General features: G+C 45.7%; 1 protein-coding gene across 2 annotated transcripts; it reads right to left on the bottom strand.

Moving 5' to 3' along the window:
• Positions 1 to 249: 249 nt before the first annotated feature.
• Positions 250 to 20,238, bottom strand: EXD2 (exonuclease 3'-5' domain containing 2). 2 transcript variants are annotated; one of them, XM_086462115.1, is made up of 9 exons: positions 18,834 to 20,238; positions 9,957 to 10,350; positions 8,795 to 9,051; positions 7,623 to 7,749; positions 6,523 to 6,848; positions 4,198 to 4,304; positions 3,843 to 3,978; positions 2,738 to 3,094; positions 250 to 1,572 (listed from the first exon to the last, which is right to left on the bottom strand). In XM_086462115.1, exons 2-9 carry the CDS (start codon positions 10,293 to 10,295, stop codon positions 1,356 to 1,358), a joined length of 1,866 nt encoding a protein of 621 aa, XP_086318241.1. In that variant the 5' UTR covers positions 10,296 to 10,350; positions 18,834 to 20,238; the 3' UTR covers positions 250 to 1,355. The 2 variants fall into 2 exon arrangements, with proteins under 2 accessions (XP_086318241.1, XP_086318242.1); XM_086462116.1 differs by having other exon boundaries at positions 2,888 to 3,094.
• Positions 20,239 to 20,560: the final 322 nt, after the last annotated feature.

Here is a 20,560-nt window from a genome sequence, read left to right as displayed (position 1 = left end):
ACCCCTGGCCTGTGAAATTTCTTGAATTATCTGATAAGGGAGAGTTTCAGCCACGATCACAGCAGGTCCAGGATTCTATATAATAAAATATGGGTCAACTGCACTATACACAGTAGCGTGAAGTATAAGGGTTTTACTAAAACTTCTTTACAGAGACCTATAAAAGTTGAGCATAGCTGAATCATTCAGGAGAAGCACGCTCAGCTCATGCAATCAGAATCATCAAAAGTGATTTCACAGGAAAGGGTATGGGTTTTTTAAAAAGTTATATTTAACTGAGGTCTAGCACCAGGCAAAACCCACAAATATTTAAGAAAGACAGCAGCACATGTTAAAAAACAACAGTAACAATTAGCACACACTAGCTTACATTTTCAAAGCATTTTACAAAAACATGAATTAAACCTCACAACACCCTTGTGAGATAGTTAAGTACTATTAGTCCCATTTTAGAGACAGGGAAACAGGCATGGAGAGAGTATGACTCGCTTACCACCACACATGTCAAATCCAGGAAGAGAACATCAGATTTTCCAGTTTTCTGCCACATGTGGTCTGACCTCTTAAAAGATGCTGGTCTTTAAATGAAATTTGCTTCCTCTCATCCCTTCTAAGACACCTGACCTCATTTCAGTCTGATCTGAAAAGGTATCCACTGAGAGCTATTAATGATAAACAAGTGGAATTAGCAAAGAACATTTTATTATAGACTGTTTAATAAAAGACTTGACATGGCTGCTTCCACAACTGCCAGAGTCAAAGAATATTGCTTCTCATGAGGCATCTGCCACCAGGAAACCCACTGAGGCATATCTGCAATGCTGATACAGCTTTGAATCTGCAAAAAAAGTAAGGTTTCTTTGCCACTTCCAAACAAGGAACCTCTCTCTAGCAGGGAGTCTTCTCTGAGAACTCGTATGAGTACAACTGCACCGAAAGCAAAGAAAGACTTTTATCAGGAGGCTCTCAAAGTGCAGCCAAGGGCACAGATTATCTGTCAGAAAACCTGAAAATGTTCATATATTGTGCTCTGTGTTAAAAGAGATGGTCTGGAGGAAGCAGACATCCTGGGGAGTAGAAAATAACTCCCATAGTCACCTTGAGAAGACAAGGTCCCTTAGCATATCGCTCCTGCACTGAACTAGTCAGTGACATACTAGGATTAAAAATTCCAAACCATGTGAAAATTCAAGTCAACGGATTTAACTCTATAAAACACCAAATGTGGCAGATCTGCTGCTGCCTGTCTGCAAACCCAGGCCCAGATGTCAGTGGGGACAGAGAAATAAAAACAGTCCTTCCACCTTCAGTTACATATGTCCACTAGACGCTACCTAAAGTCCAGGAAGTTAGTTTCACGACAGCTCGATCTGAAGATCCTCCCCATACTTTCGGATCAACTTCATGTGGTTATGATCCACTGACCACTGCTCTGGGAGGTGCTTGGGCTGCATGCTGTCCAAGAAATGCTGCCGCCAGCGTCTCTCCAGCTGCATAAGGGAGCGCAGGCCTCCTTTAGCAAAACACTGCACCACCTTCAGTCCATGTGGCATGTAGCTCTCATTGCAGATCCTGCCAGGACACAAGCAGAATTTATTTTGACACAAGCCCACTGTCAGACTCCAGACCTGTCTCCAACGAGCAGCAAGACACTGAAGATACTTTCAGCTGCAGAGTTTAATTACAGACACATGGTAAGTTAACCAAGAGGGAGAGTTTTAAGCTTTGCTTCAATGCCAGACTGCTTTCTGGAACACAGTTACACTGGGAAGCTGTTTCCTTTGAACTGAGAAAGTGTTCCTCTTTTATAGCAATACTAAACAAAGCTCTCAAGGTCTATTACAAGCTCCTCAGGAGACAGACTGCAAATTTCTCAAGGCAGGCACCATGAGACACTCCAGAGCCCTGATCCTGCCACTGAATTCCCTGCCTGGATATACAGTTATAACATTGGCACATTACAAACAACAGTGAGCATAACAAGGAGAAAATACTGACTTCATGCAGACAGAGACAATACTAGTTAAGAAAAGATACTTGAGGAGGCTTTGAGAAAGAGGAGGAGAAGAGACTTCTGATATGATTGTCTTTCAGTCTCCCTCCCCAATCTGTCCTTCAAAAGAAGCATGAAATAGTGGAGGGGAAGATGGAGAACAGGAACGGAAGGAGATTGAAGACGAGAAAGGGAAAGAGATGAAGAAACAACAGCTGCAGTTCACAGACCACGGCTGGGTTGAGAGGAGAAGGGGGGAAAAAAAAACCCAAAATACAGTAAGAAATGCAAAGCGTGCTTGTCTGCTTAGTGCCTGAGGCTACAGCACAAACAATTATCTTCTTCCTATCCTTGCTTTCCAGTTAAATGTATCATCAAAGTACCATAAATCCAGACTCTGCAGGCTTACAGAAGTAATAAAGGTATGCTTTTAGGGGCTCATTTTTCCTGTGCAGATCAACTCCCACTAGTCTCAAATTCGGACAGTCCTTAACTTGACACCATTATTTTAGGGAAGATGCATCAATATCCCAAGGAGAGCAGCAATGCGTTTTGTCTTATTTTCCTTAAAAAGCTTTGCTGCAGCAGGGTGAAGTCCACATGTAGGATCTTTGGCTCTGCTGGATTTTCTTTTATTTTGCTGCAGTAATATTTACCCAAGGCTCTGCCTGTAGATAACTTTTTGTTGAACTTATGTGCCCACATAAATGACTAACGTTACATCTACTGACTGGCTTGTTATACCTGGTTTCCAGACCAGCTGCTTCCTGGAGCATCTCTGGGGTAACTGCCTCTGTGTTAAAGAAGTCCTTGATGCTTTGCAGAAGCTCTGCCCTCCGTGGGTCAGGCAGGCTGTCTGCATTCAGCAGGGCTCGGGCCCCCGAGCGCACTTGCCTGCGCAGAGGGTCCTCCAGCAGGCGAACGCCTTCCTCAGAGCCGATGGGGGCACCGAACTCCTCAGCCAGCTGCTGCTTGAGGTGGTTGTCATAGTAGTTGGAGATGGCATGGCAGGATGTGCAGAGTAGGAGAACGTCGTGGGAGTTGTGGTCCTTCATCTGGATGGGGAAGTGTCTTCGGTATTCATGAGGAACAATGTTCTTCCTAGGGAAGACAAACCAGCCGGCTCATTACATTTGCCTGGAGCTTGCTACTTCCCAGTTCCTCCTCTTCCAGGCCCACAAAGGGTCAACTAACACTGAAAGCCCAGGAAAACAAATATCACCAGGGTCAAGACCCTCAGTGCAGCACTAAGCTCTGCAACTTCTTTTTATTTGTACTTCTCTCCATAGGTTTTCTGTGTTTCTCCTTTTTTTTTTTTCCCCTTCCAAAAATTCATCACTTTGAATTAAAAAAAAAAAAAAAGGATAAAGCAATGCACTGTGAGAAGCCTCACACCTCTCAGCTAAACAGTAGCAGCTGCAAAGACAAAAATCTCACCCTTGTGACTTCATGGGCTTCAGGCTCACCTCAACCTTTCAAAAATACAAGGATTACGTAGTGGAAGGAACAGTACAGCTATTTTCAGAAGGAGATGCCATCAGAACAGTGTATGTTGGCATACTGCTGCGCCCTGTCATTCAAACTACAGCACATACATGTTCCACACACTTTCTTCTCTCCAAGGACCGATACCTGATACCTCCTGCCTTTGTAAGAAGAGGAAAGGCTGGCCTGCTCAGTGTCAAACTTAGCCAGACATATAGGACTACAGAGCACTCAAATAGTGATCCAGGATGTGAACAGCGCGATGTTTCAGGCCACTAACCGAGCTTCTGGATGCCAAACTAGACGCAGACCTCGGTCCTATTTTAATAGATGCATTTTTCTCCCACCCCACTAAACAACTCACCGGATATAGGATTCTCGCTTGCCACATACAACACACAGGTTCTCTTTGACTGTCAGATAATAATCAACTTGAGACTCAGGACGCCCTGAAGGCTCAAACCGCAGCTTCACAACAAATGGGTCTGTGCTAACTAGCTCTGAAAGAGTAAGGGCAAACAGAGAATATTCAAGACAAATTTGTATTTGAAAGCTAAAATAACAACGCTGAAACACAGGAGTCATCCTAGTGAATCCCCAACAGTATTTACAACAAGAAAGGGTACAAAAAATTCATGCCCAGTTTTCTAAGAGAAAAGGTAAAAAAAAAAAAAAGGAAGTTGCATTTCAAATACTGACAGGAAAATTGGTATGCTCACCTCCGATCCCCTTGTCCAGATACCACTGAGCCTTCTTGCGATCACAAGTGCACAGGGGCTGTCCATCTGGTGCATGTAGGAAGCAGTTGTCATATAGAGGAGATTTTCTATGAAACAAGGGCAGCATTACAGCAACTATAATAGCATGCCAAAAAAACCAGAGCTCCCTATAGCCATGCGTTCCACACACTTAAGGCTGGCTGTGCTAAGGGAAGCAGAACATTTTAAAACTGACCCCGGGGTTCACCAACTGACTGTGAGGTATCTTCGGTCTCCCGCTGCCAATAGAATTGTAAGTCTGAATCCCAGTTTTCAAGAGATGCCATCAATGATGGCAGCATTTTCAAACCCAAATTATACTAGAAAACAAAAGAGAATTGAAGTCAAGAAGGACAAGGAGCTAAGAGTAAGCTAAAAGGGAGCGTCAACTTACAGGCAAGGCAGTTTCAAGAATCACCTGCCTAAGCCCATATCTTAATGTTTTATTATGACGACTTTTCTAAAACTTAGTGTGAACAGCAATTACTTCATTCATCCAAGAGAAATGCTCCAAAAAGACTCATGTAGCACTGGGAACCCAAACACGTGAGTCCACGGGAACAACGAAGCTGAGCTGAGGCCCTCTGAAACACAGGCACCTAACCTCAGTCAGTGGCGAAAAGTCCTGCTTGAGGCACCTCTGGTGGCTTGTGGCAGTGTGCGGCAGGGCGCTCTTTTGCAGAAAATGTTTCCTTACTCTCCCAACCTCCTTCTAACAAACCTGAAGAGGGGAGCAGGCTGGGCTGGGGGAGCACCTGGGAGGAATGGGCTCGGGGAGCACCTGGGAGGAACAGGTCAGGGATACAGACATGTCACAATACACCGTGGAAAAGTTTTCTTTCTTCTCTCCAGCGAGATTCTGTAAATAAGTATTCAACAGAGCTCTACCAGCCAAAAAGGTGGATTCACAGGCTATGTAATCTGACAAAAGGATTTCTTCTGAGGTCCATGGGGGGCTGGGGGAAAAAACAACAAAACAATAATGATACAGGAGGTCTCCTTCCACTGAGCATCTTCAGCTCATTTGAGTACTTCCCAAACCTAAATGAATAAATATTAAGTCTAAACAGGCTTATAGAAAGGAAGAGTGAAAAAGGACTTCTGAAATCGCATCCAGTCTTATTATAGACCAGAGCCACACTGCTGGAGGTACAGTAAAAACCAGTGAGTCTTCATCTCTGAGGAAGTCATGCTCAGTTAAAAACAATAAATAAATAAACAAACACTGGGAGATCTGTTTAGCTTGGAATACAATGTTGTTTAAATTGTAATCCTCCCATCAGGTGCAGTCCTCCTGTTTCGTATGACACAGGCTCCAACTAAAAAAAATAAATAAATCTGGAGGGATTCACTGTGTACAAGACAATCCTGTTAATGACTGCTAATGAAATCAGTGTTATTGACTACATTAAAATGTCTCCATTGCCAATCCAATAAGCTTGAAAAGGAGAAAGCAAATACCAAAATGACTGGTTTTCTTTCCAAATCGTAATTACAGACAATTTTAGTTCCTACATCTAGTGATAAATGTTATTAGATTGTACCCAAACAAAATCAAACACACTAGCTCTCCACATCTTCCACTGCATGAGCTTAGAGACTTCTCCAACTTGTTTTAACTGAACTCTCACTAGCAAAAGGCTGTAAGAATTTAGCATTTGCTCCACAAAACCGCCTGCGGGACGGGGATCCTGAATCCAGCAACAGCTGCCTCTGCAAGGCCGAAGTAGTAGCATTCCCTCCTCTCTCCTGGCCAACACACAAGTGCAGTGCTGCCAGATTGCTCCTGCCTGTGCCCTCTTTCACCTCTCCTAACCTTAGTTTTGGCTCTACTCAGTACCCTGACATCTCTGCGGCCACAGTGTCTTGGGGCAGCAGTCCACGAGGCAGACCCTGCTGAAAGGACAAGCTCTACGCAGTTGACACCTTTTCCCTGGAGGAGACAGGGCACAGCTGTTTGGGCAGTAAATGCCACCTGGACAGCCAGCTGCCTCCTGCTGGGACTCTGCTCTGCAGCTAATGCCTCCACAGGAAAAGGATAAAAGCTGCAGACAACCCCCTCAACCTGCTCATGACCTAGTGCAGATCCAAATGCTGCCCTCGCTTTCAACACCACCTAGAGGGAAATGAGGAAAACAGAATGCTCAGTTTTAACTGGCTCCCATGACCATCTGGTCCCATGTCTCCTTTCCTAGCTCATACTACCCAGTCTCTTTAATGAATAGAGCATGAGGCATCATTCAAAGTTTTCCATCTGCAGTGCAAAGAACAAAATGTCTGACTTACCGTGCAGAATATCCCACACCTAGAGGCTTTCGCTTCTGCCTCCGCGGATCTCTCACTTGGTGACTGCCAGAGGGTGGGCCACTCACCGAAGATTTCCGATTCCTTGTTTTCTGAGGGGAGCGTCCCTCTCCACTCTTCTCCTCTCCTGTGCTGCCATTCTTTCTTCCTCTAAATGGGATATCCACCAAGCCCCGGCATTTACCCAGTACTTTTTCCCAAGCAGTGACAGAGTTTTCACCTTCAAATGTTGCAGGAAGGCTGGCAAATCCCAGCAAACTGAGGAACAGAGCCACTGAGACCTGGGCATCTCTAGCAGCATAGAGAACCTGCAGAAAAGCGTAGACATCGAGATACTGACAAACAGCAAACACTTCCAAACATTATCAGTCTTTAACACTTGGTACAGTAAAGCCAGAAGCTGGATTTATTTCCTTTTGAAGTTCACACAAAGTTCTGGTAGTTCAGTGACGCTTTCATAACATGAACACACCTCACATTTTTAGGGTCAGTCAGACTTGAAATACTCATGGGTGCACCCCGGAACTACAAGGGACTGAAAAAAATTCAGGTCAGCCTCCTTACTAATACAAAGCTCCCTTTTGACATACTGTCTAGGAATACTCAAGTGTGGTTATTTATCCTGTCACTCCCTCTACCGGTCACTGATTCTGCAGCCATCGGCAGCATGACTGTAAAGAAAGTGAGCAATCGGGGAAACCATAACAGTCTAAAGATGGTGAACAAGCTATCCAGGGTCTCTCCATTATTGTACTGACTCCTATAGATTGAAGGAAATAAAATAACAAAAAGGTGAGGTTTTGGGTGCACAAACACTTCTTCAAGGGATCTTGCCTTATAGACCTTTCAGGACTGAAGGAAAACAAGGGTCAAGAACCCAAGGAAAACAGCAGAAAATTATCTTCACGAAAAAGGAGGGAAACGCAGACACAGAGTCTGAAATTAACTTTAGATGATAGTCAAACTTAAGGTTTTGAGGCAGAACTCGAAGAAGGCTCAGATCTCCCTGTTGTAATGCCTCTTCTCTACTAAAAGAAGGTTGCTTTTACTCACAAAACACTAAGACGAAGTGGAAGACACACCTGATCTTGCGTCAGTTCTTCTGCCTCCCAGTTGCTGCAACGCACATGAGGAGACTTGTCAAGCGGGCAGTTCAGGACTTTTTCAGCTAAAGACTTAAGGCTAAGGCAGTCATGAAGTAGATCCTTCCTTCAATTCAACAAAAAAAGTGAAACAAACATATTAAAAATGAAACTATACACCCATGCAAATTCAGATGGCCTCATGCACCCTGAACCTGCCAGAACACAACGCACATGATGCATGACTCTCACTCAAAGAGCACACAGCTGCCTGTCAGCTTTACAGGCCCTCTCCCTCCCCTCTGCTAAAATACCCATTCTAGGTTTAGTAATTACATAGTGCCTACAATATGCAAAACAGGCAAGGCTGGGAGTTGGCAACTTTTAAGGCTGAAGTATTTGGCTCTGAACTACCCGCTTCTGAACTAAAGAGGTCTACCGTAGAGTAAGGGACCACCTGCCCCAGGGATTCATGAAGAGCATGAAAGCCAGGAATGACTCAGAGGAATCCTCGCCACTAGAGCAAGAAGTCCATCCTCAACGCTAAAAAGGCACCATCAGGTCAGCAAACCCATGCCCCAGATCACTAACAACATGCCAGGCATACATATACTCTATGTGAAGAATATTCCTGAGTAAAACATTTTATTTTAGAAAGAACGAAGGATGAGAAAATAGCATCATAACTGTAATCTTTCAATGGAGGCATTGTTATTAAAAGAGAAAATGACAGCTGGTTTGTTTAGTAATTTTTCAAGAAATCGTGTAATTCAACAGCTGCACTTAGGTGCCCCTGGCATATTTACCCCATACTTCCAGGTAGCATATTCAAACATCTATTGACATGGTGATCACTCTCACTGCGTTACATCCCTGTGCCTGGACTTCTTAAAAGCACGATACTCAGAAAAGTCCATAAGGGTATTGCACGGGAAGACTAACAGACACGATTAGTATATGAAATCTTCATGAAGATTTAATTTCCATTAAGACCACAGAATAGAAGCATGACACGTTCTCGGGCTGCAGCTGTCAATGCTCATCCTCTAGAACCACCCTGAGAACTCCAGATCTACCTGCCTGGTATCAATCGGCATATGCATATTACTTTTAAAATATTTCCAACTCAAATGACGCCTCAAACAGAGCTGCCTCTGTCTGCAGACACTCACCGCTGTCTCACGGCTAAATACCGGAGATCCACATTCCCTTTGACTGGAAGGCCATAATCACGAAGTAACTTGCAAGCATCTTCCCAGCATCCTACCCCAACTTTCAACACAGCACTATCTGCCAGGATGTCCAACAGGGACTTTGGGACAGTTTGTCCACCAGCAACAAGCCTGGGCAACCGAACAAGAATGCAGAGGCCACTGGAAGAAGCCATCTGTAGGAGGGACACAGGATTTGCTTTTCCCTCCACAGATACCTGAAATAAAGACAAAAATCAGAGTCTGGGTTACAGTATTATTAGCAATACTGGAGCTGGAACAAATTGAAAAAGAGGCCACTGAAGACAGGAAACACTCATCAGCTTATACAGTGAAGTATTGTTATGAGTTTCTAAAATTTTACTGCAAATACTGTTTTACAGTATTATTGTCCCCAAGCTACTTTTTGCCACACTCCTACAAGAGAAACTTTCCCCCTTTCACCCTTCCCCCTCATAGCTGAGCTGGTGAAAGAAATCAGACACATTTCTTAATCCACACCAGTACAAAGCCACTCACTACATAAATGTAGCAGCAAACACATTGTTTAATTGTGGCTCACACTAATGGCTGTGGGGCAAGTAAATTTCTAGCCAAAATAATGGCAAAGCTAGCCTTTATAAATGACTCAAAGCCTGTTTTGAGAGTTCACACAGGCAAATGTACAAGCAGAAGAACTTGCTTTCTGGTAGTCCTGGTGAGTTATATCTACATATCAGTATTATCCTCCTTTTTGGATTTATTATTCTTAAGAAATTGTTTCTTAAGTATGTAGCTGGATTTAAAATAGTCTAAACCCAAGCTACTTCCACTAAATCACCTTTAAAGAGATATTATGCTAAACAAATAATACTATATTTAGTCATACAACTATCACTATGTTTAGTATGATTTGTCACAGGAGTTCAGGAAACAAATACAACCAGTGAATGAAAAACTTGACAGTCAGCACACTTAAACGTAAGATCTAGCAAAATCAGCAGCTACTTCACTGCTGTTATGAGAGAGAGGAGCTTCAGTAGCCAGTCCTGTTGTATCCATTTAAGCAAAGGAATCACTCTACTCTCAATGATCTCCCCTTGCACTTTGTAATCTAAAGGAGAGGTGCTTCTTGATCACTCACCCATTCACAATCCATTCCAAGCACTGGCCACTTCTCCAGCTCCTTCTTCAGCAAAGGTTCAACACGGTCCCACTCCTCCTGCTCTGAAACTATCACTATGTTTGCACCAAGGGTTCTCTCTACCCAGGAAAAGATGGGAGATCTGAAGAAGGAAAGCACCTCCTTATCCTCTGCCTTAATCACTTTCTCATCTCCCGAGTTTATAACTGCTTCCTCTCGCTGACTACTACAGCATGCTTTTCCTTTACGACGCTGGGTTGCTTTCCACAAAATCAGGCCCCCCACTGCAATACCCAGCAGGGTTGCCAAAGTAATCGTCACTGCTGTTTGCTTGGGCATTTTTTTAATCCCCCGTCTCCCCCCTCAAAACGGCATTGTAGGATTTTATCATGGCCTGCAAAGAAAAATGAGAGAGGTGGAAATTAAAGACAACTTAACAGAACGTGTTTAGAGGTATTAAATACACCCACTGACAGCTTTGGGAGCAGGGGGAGGGCGCCGGCCTCAGCGCTTGCGGACGGACGAGTGGTTTACTCTCAGCAAAGGGAGCGAGAAGACGGAAAGCAGCGAGGGCCGCCCCTACGGTCTCTCCCCCCGTCCTACCGCTGCCACCTCTTTGGGAACCGGGGGATGCAGGGGCAGGCCGGCGATCAGGGGGCAGGCCGGCGACCCGGGGCCTGGCCGCCGCAGGACCCCCGGAAAGAACAGGCCCGGCGGGATGGGGGGCAGGTAGGGATAGGCCGCAGCTCCGCTTGGCACCAGGGCGAAGCGGGGAAGGCGCTGCCCGTTGTCGGGGCTTTACCGGGAAGAGGCCCAGGTGCCGCCCCAGCGGGGAGCAAGCCGGCGGGAGGCGCCGAGGGCCCAGCCGGAGAGGCCGCGGGCCCACCGGCCTGCGCAACCGGCTCACCCGCCGGCGCGGCCCGCCCCCGGGTAGGCGCAGCAGCTTCTCGCGTCACGTCGCGTCTCGTCTCGTCCCGTCCCGTCTCCTCCCCGCCCGGCCAACGGGCGCCCCGGCCACCTGCGCGCCCGCTACCTGCCTCTCCGCGGAACGGTTGTCGCCGGCAGCAGGAACCCCCCGCGGGGTAGTCGCCGCGCACACCGGGAGGCTTAGAGTGGCGGACGCTTCCTCTTTCCCGCCGGTGCGAGGGGGCGGTGGGCGCCGCCATGTTGTACGGCAGCCGCTGGGCGGGTGGCTGAGGCGGGGTGCGCAGCGGCTCCCAGTACCCACCCGGCCTGCAGCACTAGGGCGAGTCCGCCGGAGCCGTATGCTGCCACCTCCGTCGCCCAGGGCTCCCGCGGTCGCTCGCCGCTCTCGGGGCGGGCGGGAGCAGCGGGAGATGGCAGGGTTACCGTGACTGCGGCCGAGCCCCTGTGCAGGCGTTAGCGTGCCTGCAGCCGGGGGATGCCGCCTCAAAAATAGCACTGTGGTATCAAATATTGGTAACAACACTGACAAGCTAGCTCTTCGTAGGTTTTTTAAGTGAAAAGAGGCTTGATGAGCAAGCTGTAGCTGGGGCATGGAAGCCACCCAAACCCGGAGAGCACCAAGAAGCAGTGGGGCAAAATGGAGTCAAAATGAAGCCGCCTGCCCCTAAAACCCGCGCTGCCCACAAAACCCGCGCTGCCCACCCCCGGGGCAGCCAGGGCCTTGGCGCTGGGAAGCGAAGCGGAAGCCAGGGAACCGGCACCAGAGAGAACGGAAAGTAAAAAAGAATGCAGGCTGACCAGAAAAGGATCTGAGCACCCAGTTTCTTCCAATTCCTTTGCAGTTGCCCATAATTCCCAATTTTTGTGCTGTTAGAGGTCCAGCTAGCTGCATCTGTTTGAAGGAGACACTGAAACCACCGGAGATACAGCTTTAAATTGCTTTGACAATTTGACAGCGTCAAATTTATTTTTGTTTTAACTTTGCCACTTGTAATCATCAGGGAGGAGGATTTCACTAGCAAAGACTTGGCATTTAGCAGCTTGTCCAAGGGGTGCAACAGAGCAGCTAATAGCTGTAATCGGGGGGGGGGGGGGGGGCTCTATGGAAACAGGGGGGCTCTATGGAAACAGTATTTTTTTTTCTGTCTGTAGGGGAACGGTCACTTCCCCCCTACACACACACTTTTTTTTTTTAAACTCAGAAATGAGGTAGGGACGAATTGATAGCAAACAAGGAACACAGTTGGTTTCCAGAAGAACACTTGTCTGAGCAAATAAAGCCCTCTCCCTATCACAAATAAGACGACCAGGCCATTAAAGCTTAAACAGCCGCTTGGTTCTAAGGACCTGGTCTAAGCCAGGATGGTGTGATCATGTCAGGTCTAACTGGTGGTGGGGTCACATCAGGAAAGTTTGTTTTCCATTGGCTTGTGTTTGTATTTTAGGTGTACAAATGCTTTATATCTGAGAGTTACAGCTTTTGTATAACTTACTTCTGCAAAGACCCTCAGTCTTGCTCCCCAGTGAAGAAAGTTTTATCTATTTTTATATTTATCCACTGGGGGTTATAAAGCATTGCAATCTCACACGCTGCAGTAACTTGCACATCTTGTCTTTGGTTCATTCTCCTCTACAAGGAAGGTCTGCAGCTCCCTTACAGTCACAACTCAGCCACCTCCTGTGATCCACTGCACCAGGCACAGCTGACCAGTTGAAATGGAGGTCACCGAGCAGGAGCCAGCGCTACTGCAAAGCTCATCACCTCACTCATGCTCAGGAGAAAAAGCTGGAGGGGTCTGGCTATAACCGAGTTCCCACAGTCAGATGGACATGTCTCCCTCCTACTCCCCTTCACACCCCCACCCCATCCCCCTGCAGATCTCCGTGGTCATTGTAATCTGTCATCAACCTGGGTGGCCACTTGGAAGCCTAGTCCCACATTTCCTGTTCAACCTGATTGACTGCTTGCTCCCTGCTCCCTTGCTCCAGCACCAGCGTTCCTCTAATGACAGGGTCAGAGAATCAGGAAACTGACCCAGCTGTAAACTAGTTCAAGGGAAAAAAGTTAATGTCTGGGGATGTGACAGACTTACTTCAAGGCACAAGTGACTGGAAGGAGACCCAAGAAGCTGATGTGGCTCTGGGATCCAGCTGCCCTGTTACGGGGTAGGCAAGGCGTTCTTAAGAGAACTCTGTCACAGCTCAAGATGCGCTCAGAATAGTGACCAAATCTGAACAAATCGGCAAAGTTTGTTCATAGCTGGACCCATTTGTAATAACCCGGCATCTACCCAGAAATCTGAAATAGGCGAGTTTTTCCTTTTACATGGATTATTTCCTTTCCTTTTACAAACTGTTTATTTTAGTTTCTAAGGTAATAGGAGCTTCAGTGTAAAATTACAAAAGAGAAGAAAACAATAAAATACCCCAGCATTTATTACACAGTGAAAGTCTAACAGAGAAGATGCTATATAATGGAACCCCCAAGTCTAGCTTTTCTATAGTAACAGGATTGTATCCTTGGCTGCATTGAAAGCCTTTATTTTTCATGGCATCACTGACATAAACAGAGTCCTGTAAACCACAAGCCTCTTTAACAGCTTGTCTTACTACCTACATAGCCATTTATTCAAATATAAAGGTTAAATTAAAAATAAATGAAAGCAAGTGATGCATGAGTACACTCTGGGGAAAAAAAAACAAAACCCAAAACCAAGTTCCCAAAGCCTGATGGGGACACTGCTGAAGATAGAAGGTAACCAAGTGAGGCTAAGCCAGCAGTTGGTGTTTACTGACTTATGAGACATCTGTTGCAGCAAGTAACTGGAAGGCTTTACATGGTAAACAGCAAGATTTACTTCTCCTTCTGTCTCTGTAGCCAGATCCGAGATCTCTGTAGAGGTCTCTGTCAAAAGACTCATTTTTAGCCTGATTTCCTAAGGAAAGAAGACTTATGCAATTACACTGCCTGTTGGTGTTTCTGCCTGTGGGTCCCCTTTCTTCCCCGCTTTCCTTACCAAAAAAGCATGTTTAAGCCATTGCCCAATTCCAGCTAAATTTGTACAAAGGTAATGTCTGTGAAATGCAAAGCCAAATTGATGAAACGGATCCTAATAAAGCTGTCACTGATAAAATAGCAAGTGTGTGCAGACACTGCTTCACATACATATGAGAATCGACACAGCAGTGCCACATCAGGACAAGCCCATAGGAAACCAGGCTTCACTCGTTCTGCTGATCACAGAAAAAAAATTATTTTTATAATCACATTAGCTCATCCTTTAACAGGGAGAGGACTAGGGTAAATGACTCAGTGTTCAAAGGAAAATCAATGATCATGGAATATCAAAGGAAGGAGGCTCCAGTCAAGACTTAAATTGCTGTTAGCAGACAATGAGCAGAGAGCTGCATGTAGTCCCCAGCAGCTCATTAATACCACTCTATCTGGGGCCCCATCCCAAGCTACAGAAGAAAGCCAAACTCACATTTCAACTACTCGTAATGTGATTTATCTTCCTTGTGTCGATGCTAGTAACCCCACGGCTACATATTCAAGCAAGTCATTTTGAGCAGGGTTTGTTCTAACAGGGCTGATACCAGGGAGGCAGTAGGCCCACTTCTTTCATCAAAGTCAGAATGAGATCAGTTTCAATCAACTGCAAAGCCACATCCTAAAGCTGGTATTTCACACTGCAACAAGGTGGATAGAAGATTGAAAGGCAATTCTACTTCCCCTGTCTACTTGTAGGCACTCTTCTGCTGCCTCACTTCTGCCAACACTGGTGCCAGTTTGATTCAAGGAACTAAGCAAGCAGAAAGCTAGAGCAGCAAAAAATAGAGTTTTCTTCTGGTTTAACCCCTTGAATTAGCTCACCATAGAGCCAGATCTCAGTGAAACTATATCCGAAGCCAAAAGATGAATCAGTGGTAACTCACTGCAGGGATCTGCCAGAGTTTGCAGGTTTTGCAAAGAATCTGAAAAAAACTCTCAGAGGTGTGAGCTGCCAGATTGATCCCATGACAATGAGTTGTATTAACACTGATCATCATCAACATATTTCTTCATTAATTGCCAACTCTTTCAGTCGTTATGTAGGAATAGAGAGGAATTTCACACTTCCATTTCTTGAAGAGCTGCTTAACTTACCCCAGTGGTTCAGTTCCAGGAGGCACACTAAGTTGGCCTCACAGTTCATGTCTGCTAAGAAGGGAACATCCCCCCTATCCCAAAATTCTGCTCCCTAGTGGGCACTCCTGACTAGCCCGTGCTGATTTTGGCACTCGCTGGGACACTTCCATGAGCCCAATGAGCTCAACTCAGTAAAACAGCAGCAAACAAGTCCAATGAGTAGCAGCACAAAGAAAGGGACATAACACATAGCCATAACAAATAAAGCCACCTTTCAGTGGCCACAAGTCATTAGATTGGCTCAGCTGCATGCTAAAGCTACATCTGTAGCTGAACAGTCCCAAGGGGAGATGTTTGGGAGAACAATGCTTGTTCTTCCTGCCTTTCTGGTCCATGAAAGTAGTAAGCAGGAGAAAAGCCCAGAAGCCATCTAATTTCCACTAGAGGGAATAAATTCCACAAGCAAGATTATTTTCTAAAGAATGATATAGCTAAAATACATCACCATTTTCTTGGTTTACCTTCCTTCTGCTTCTATTTCCCCTCAAAAATAAAAAATGGTATAAATAAACAAATTAATAAAAGCCTTGACTCAGCCTCACCTTCCTAATAACTGCTCTCTTGCTTCTAGACTCATGCCATAGACATCTAACAATCGGTGTCCAAACTCCTCTGTTTCCACTCTGGATTAACCAAAGCCATTCAAAGGTTCAATAGAGCTCAGAAAAAATGTATTTAAACTTCATTCTCTCTGACCTGACACAACCAACCATGCTTCACTTAAAATCTTTTCTTTTTACCTGTTTAAGCCTTCCTTCCTTCCAAGTGTTCTTGAGCCAACAGTGTGTGCTTGCAGCCCAGAAAGCCAACTGTATCCCAGGCTGCATCAAAAGATGTGTGGCCAGCAGGTTGAGGGAGGCGATTCTGCCCCTCTGCTCTGCCCTTGTGAAACCCCCCCTGGAATGCTGTGTCCAGCTCTGGAGCCCCCAACACAAGACAGACATGGAGCTGCTGGAGCATGTCCAGGGGAGGGCTACCAAGATGGTCAGAGGGTTGGAACACCTGTCCTCTGAGGACAGGCTGAAAGAGTTGGGCTTGTTCAGCCTGGAAAAGAGAAGGCTCGGGGAAGACCTTAGAGTGGCCTTCTAGAAGCCTTCCAGTACCTGAAGGGGGCCTACAAGAAGGCTGGGGAGGGACTTTTTACAAGGGCCTGCAGTGACAGGATGAGGGGTAATGGTTGGAAGCTGGGAGGGGGCAGGTTTAGACTAGATACAAGGAAGAAGTTTTTCACCCTGAGGGTGGTGAGACACTGGAACAGGTTGGCTAAGGAAGCTGAGGATGCTCCATCCCTGGCAGTGTGCAAGACCAGGTTGGATGGAGCCTTGAGCAACCTGGTCTAGTGGAAGGTGTCCTTGTCATGGCAAGGGGGTTGGAACGAGATGATCTTTGAGGTCCCTTCCAACCCAAACCATTCTATGATATGATATAATTCTCTGACAGACTCTCAGAGAGCTGTACCCTTGGTCTTCTTTTATCCTCCCACGTTATCTCTGAGTTCTCATCTGAAGTACAAATACAACTATCATCTCTCTGCAGATGATTTACAGATCTGCTCCTTTCCCCAGAGCTATCTCCCTCTATCCGAACTCGAATCTTAGCCTTTTTCTCTCTTCTACGGATGACTAGCAGGAAATTAAAGCTCAGCAGAGCTGGTTCTTTCTCTTCCCTGAAAGCCCTCTTATTATCTTCTTTGCGTGTATCTGTGGATATCACCTGTCTACCTGCCACTCAAGCTTGTATGTCAACTGTCAGCTCTGACTGAAACCTCTTTGCAGATCCTACCACCCAGGGTACATCTAAATTTCAGACTTCTTCTATATGGCATCTTTAAGACAAAGCCATTTGATCCATCCATGCAACTAAGACCCTTGTTTAGGTCTCTTGCTTCCATACCAAGACTGCCCCAATACCTCTCTAGTGTTAACCCACAGCCATCAACAGCTGTGATGCCATGCTCTGACAATAAAGCTGACTGTAGGCCTCCCATTAATAATCAGATACACTACAGCCATCAAGTGGAAACCGCTAATGCAATTTAACTCATTCAAATTTGTTCAGAAAAAAAATGTTGAATGGATAATTTTTTACCAGCAGACATTAAAACCAGATCGGGTATTGTCAGTCCTTCCAGAGGCAGAACAAAAACTCTGTAGCACAGGCAGAAGCTGATGCAAGAGCAATGGGACACCATGGCCATATCCTACCCAGATCAATTCAGTACTGCTGGGAGAGTGGGCTGTGCACAGCCCTGGAATTAGCAACTCTGAAACCGCAACTCAAGACTGTTTACATAGATCATTACTCTGACCACATCACGTCTGTGTTTGAAGCATTCTGCTAGTTCCCTCTTTATTGCATCAAACATTATTTACTCATCTTCATTTCCAAGAGCACCGACAGAAGTCACCACCCTGTTCATTATCTCCCATTTCCTTCACAGTTGACTCCTCCCCTCTCTTGCCCACTTGTTGAAACCCCAATCAAAACATTTTTTGTGCTTTATTTCATGCTGCTTTTGAAGCAACGAGGAGACTATAAACATCCTACAGAATTAAGCTACTCAAGCAGCGCATCCAAACAGACCCTCACCTACTCTGCCCGTCGAGTCTGCCCAGGCTCAATCCAGTTTGGTCTGTGACAGCACCCCATGTGTTAACATTTCCAACAGAACAGTAAGTTGATGAAGTCAAATCTGTTTGGCTAAGGACCGTCCATACCTCAATTCCATTCCAAGCTGCAGAATGTTCCTATTAAAGCAGGAAAAGATGCTTCATTGATGCTACTTCATCATGACTCAGGCCAATAGTGTATGTGTTTTGAAGAGTTTACAACACTCTGGCATTATTAACACAGCAACATGTTATTTTCAAAGGAAAATGTTACCAGTATAGGTCACGGTAATTTCCTTAGGTGTTATATGCAAAATTAATTGAAACAAAGGAATTGGAGAGCAAAAAGAATGCTTACTAACACTTTATTTTAACCTATATGGCCATGTGAGAGAATATCGCATTTAGCAAGACAGACTGGCAATCTCCTATTATTTTTCTTCCAAATTCTGACAACGTTGTATCTTCTTTCTGACTGCTTACAAATGTGATTTAAAAAATCCTCAGCTAATCTCCCTGAAAACCCTAGCACAGGGAGTTTAGGAAGTAATTTTATTTCTATTTGTTCATGTAAGTACACAGCTTTCCTAGAGACTGGATCCAGAACATGGCGAAAAAGCTCTGGAGATTTTATCGCGTTGCATTTCAAACGGAAGGCTCCTACACCCATTCATTTCATTTCAATGCAGAAACCAAAGATACCAAACACGAACAACGCTTTAGGGAAGAGGAAAAAATGAACCACATGTGACAAAGTGACAGCTGTAGAGTTCCAGGCCAGGCTGGATGGGGCTTTGAGCAACCTGGTCTAGTGGAAGGTGTCCCTGCCCACAACGGGGTGGTTGGAACGAGGTGGTCTTAAAAGGTCCCTTCCAACTCAAACCATTCTGTGATCCTAAGATTCTGTAATGTATTTCTGGAAGGCTCTGGGATCATATGGTGATGTGAGCTGTATGAAAGTTATGGAGGAGAGAATGCAATACAAACTGATGGAGTCAGTTCAGAGTCTATAGGCAGAAAAATGTAATGGCACTTATCTGGGTTGGGAATTCGGAAGTGAGCAGCCCTTTCTGCTATAATTGTAATGGCGCAGAATTTCATCGCACGCAAGCGAAAGAGCTGTAAAATACGATTTATAACAGAGCAATTTACCTGTGTGTGAAGCGAAGGTAATAAACACAAATCATGATGGACGTGGTCTTTGCCTTTCTGTACTGAGGCTTGCTAGAGACATCACATAGCAATAGTTGGCCATCAACAACTAGAAAAGAATCTTTGTATAGCTCAGATACAAAAGAGATTAACTGTTCTTTGTTTTCACTTCAATATTAACATTGTTAATTAGCATTCTAACAGAAAACAGTTAACAGCATGCATCTGGATATTCCTCTCAAATTATTATTATACCTGTAATTAAGTTCTGATATTTATATGTATTCATATTACACTTAGAAAAAAGTTACATAAAAAGTTGAAATGTAAGACATATTCTATATGTTTTATACATTTTCTTACATTCTTTTTCCAATTAGAAGGAAAAGTTTGTTATTTTCTTTTGTTGTATGTTAAAAGTAAGGCTATAGTGTTGCCAACTAAAAAGGATGGTTTATAGGATTTTACGTTCTTTCCATAAACTTAACCAAGAAGAATCTCAAAGCACTTTTTATAATTAAATAATTTCAATTTCTACTGAAAAGCTGTCACTGGAACATGGCAGCAGTCTAACAGTACTCAGTAATGTTGCCATACCACAGTTTATGTCAGGAAGGTTATTTTTTTTTTCTGTTTTAAAGTTTGGAGACTCCTAATTCCCAGCAAGTGCAGTTCCACACAAAGAAGGCCAGGACTGTCAGGCTAATTCCTCACCTCTCGAAAACTGTGTCTTCCCTAGGTACTGGTGCCAGTTCACCTGTGCCTGTGGGGAAACACAAGACCTGAAAGTTTCAAGCTGCAGGTCCAGGACTACTCACCTTGTGTGCAGGGAGCACACAGTCAGACACTGCAAGGTGGGACGGGGGGCTCTGCACTGCGCATCACCGGCCTTTCTCTTCGAATGGCACTCCTGCTGTCTTACACGGCATCAGGTGTTACAGGTGAGGGGCAGGGTCCTGTGAAAGACAGCCTCGAGGTGTTTTTCCCCTCGAACACACAGGCTAGGGTGTCATAAAACGGCAAAGGGCAACACGGAGCAGTTCCACCTATCTAGCTGGCAGCCTTTTGGGGTTTTGTGGACACTGAAGGGTAAGAGAAGAAAACTCCATCTGTACTTCCAGGTCTTCTGGGGCTGCAGAGAGGTTCACTCACTCATTTGAGAAGGGGCAACCCTCATATTCGGTGTAGGAACAGGAGACAGTAATCATCAGAACCTCAGAGAGACCTGTAAAACCTACTTTAAAGAAAAAAAAAAAAATCAACAAAATTCTAAAGACGTGATTTTTGTAAGGCCACAGAAATCACTCAGGATTCACAGAGGACAAACCCCACTGCAAACCGTACCCACTTGGGGCATTTTTGTCCCCATCCTCCCTCCGGTGAGCCGTCCGCAGGCCCCGCGGGGCACCCCTCGCACCCTACGGCGGGCCGGCCGCGGCTCCAGAGAGGCCCCTTCTCGCTCTCCTCGGTCGGGGACGACGCCCGCTCCCGGCGACAGCACCTGCCCAGCCGGCCGGCCGGCCGGCGCCACCTCCCTTCCCTCCGGCCGCGGGGCCGCTAGCGGCAGAAGCCCCTCAGGCGGGCCTGGCAGCCCCTCGGGCAGGCCCTCGGGCAGCTCAACGCGGCTGTCAGCAGCAGCAGTGGCGGGAAACGTCCTCTGGCAGGTCCTCGGAGTGGCGAATTTCTCCGTCCCCCACCTCGCGCCGCGCCGTTACAGGAGCGAGTTA

Source organism: Leptosomus discolor, chromosome 3 (genome assembly GCF_034619465.1).
Source record: "Leptosomus discolor isolate bLepDis1 chromosome 3, bLepDis1.hap2, whole genome shotgun sequence".
Taxonomy (NCBI): Eukaryota; Metazoa; Chordata; class Aves; order Leptosomiformes; family Leptosomidae; genus Leptosomus; species Leptosomus discolor.
Note: the sequence above shows the minus strand (reverse complement) of the source record. Positions and strands in the feature narration are given on the sequence as shown.

What these genes read in the sequence shown, in the direction of transcription:
- EXD2 (XM_086462115.1), bottom strand. Translation starts at nt 10,295, where the DNA reads ATGCCCAAGCAAACAGCAGTGACGATTACTTTGGCAACCCTGCTGGGT. An exon ending in TATTTAGCCGTGAGACAGCG is followed by an intron (nt 7,750 to 8,794) that starts GTGAGTGTCTGC and finishes GTTGAATTGAAG; the next exon opens with GAAGGATCTACTTCATGACT. An exon ending in GGTGTGGGATATTCTGCACG is followed by an intron (nt 4,305 to 6,522) that starts GTAAGTCAGACA and finishes CTTGTTTCATAG; the next exon opens with AAAATCTCCTCTATATGACA.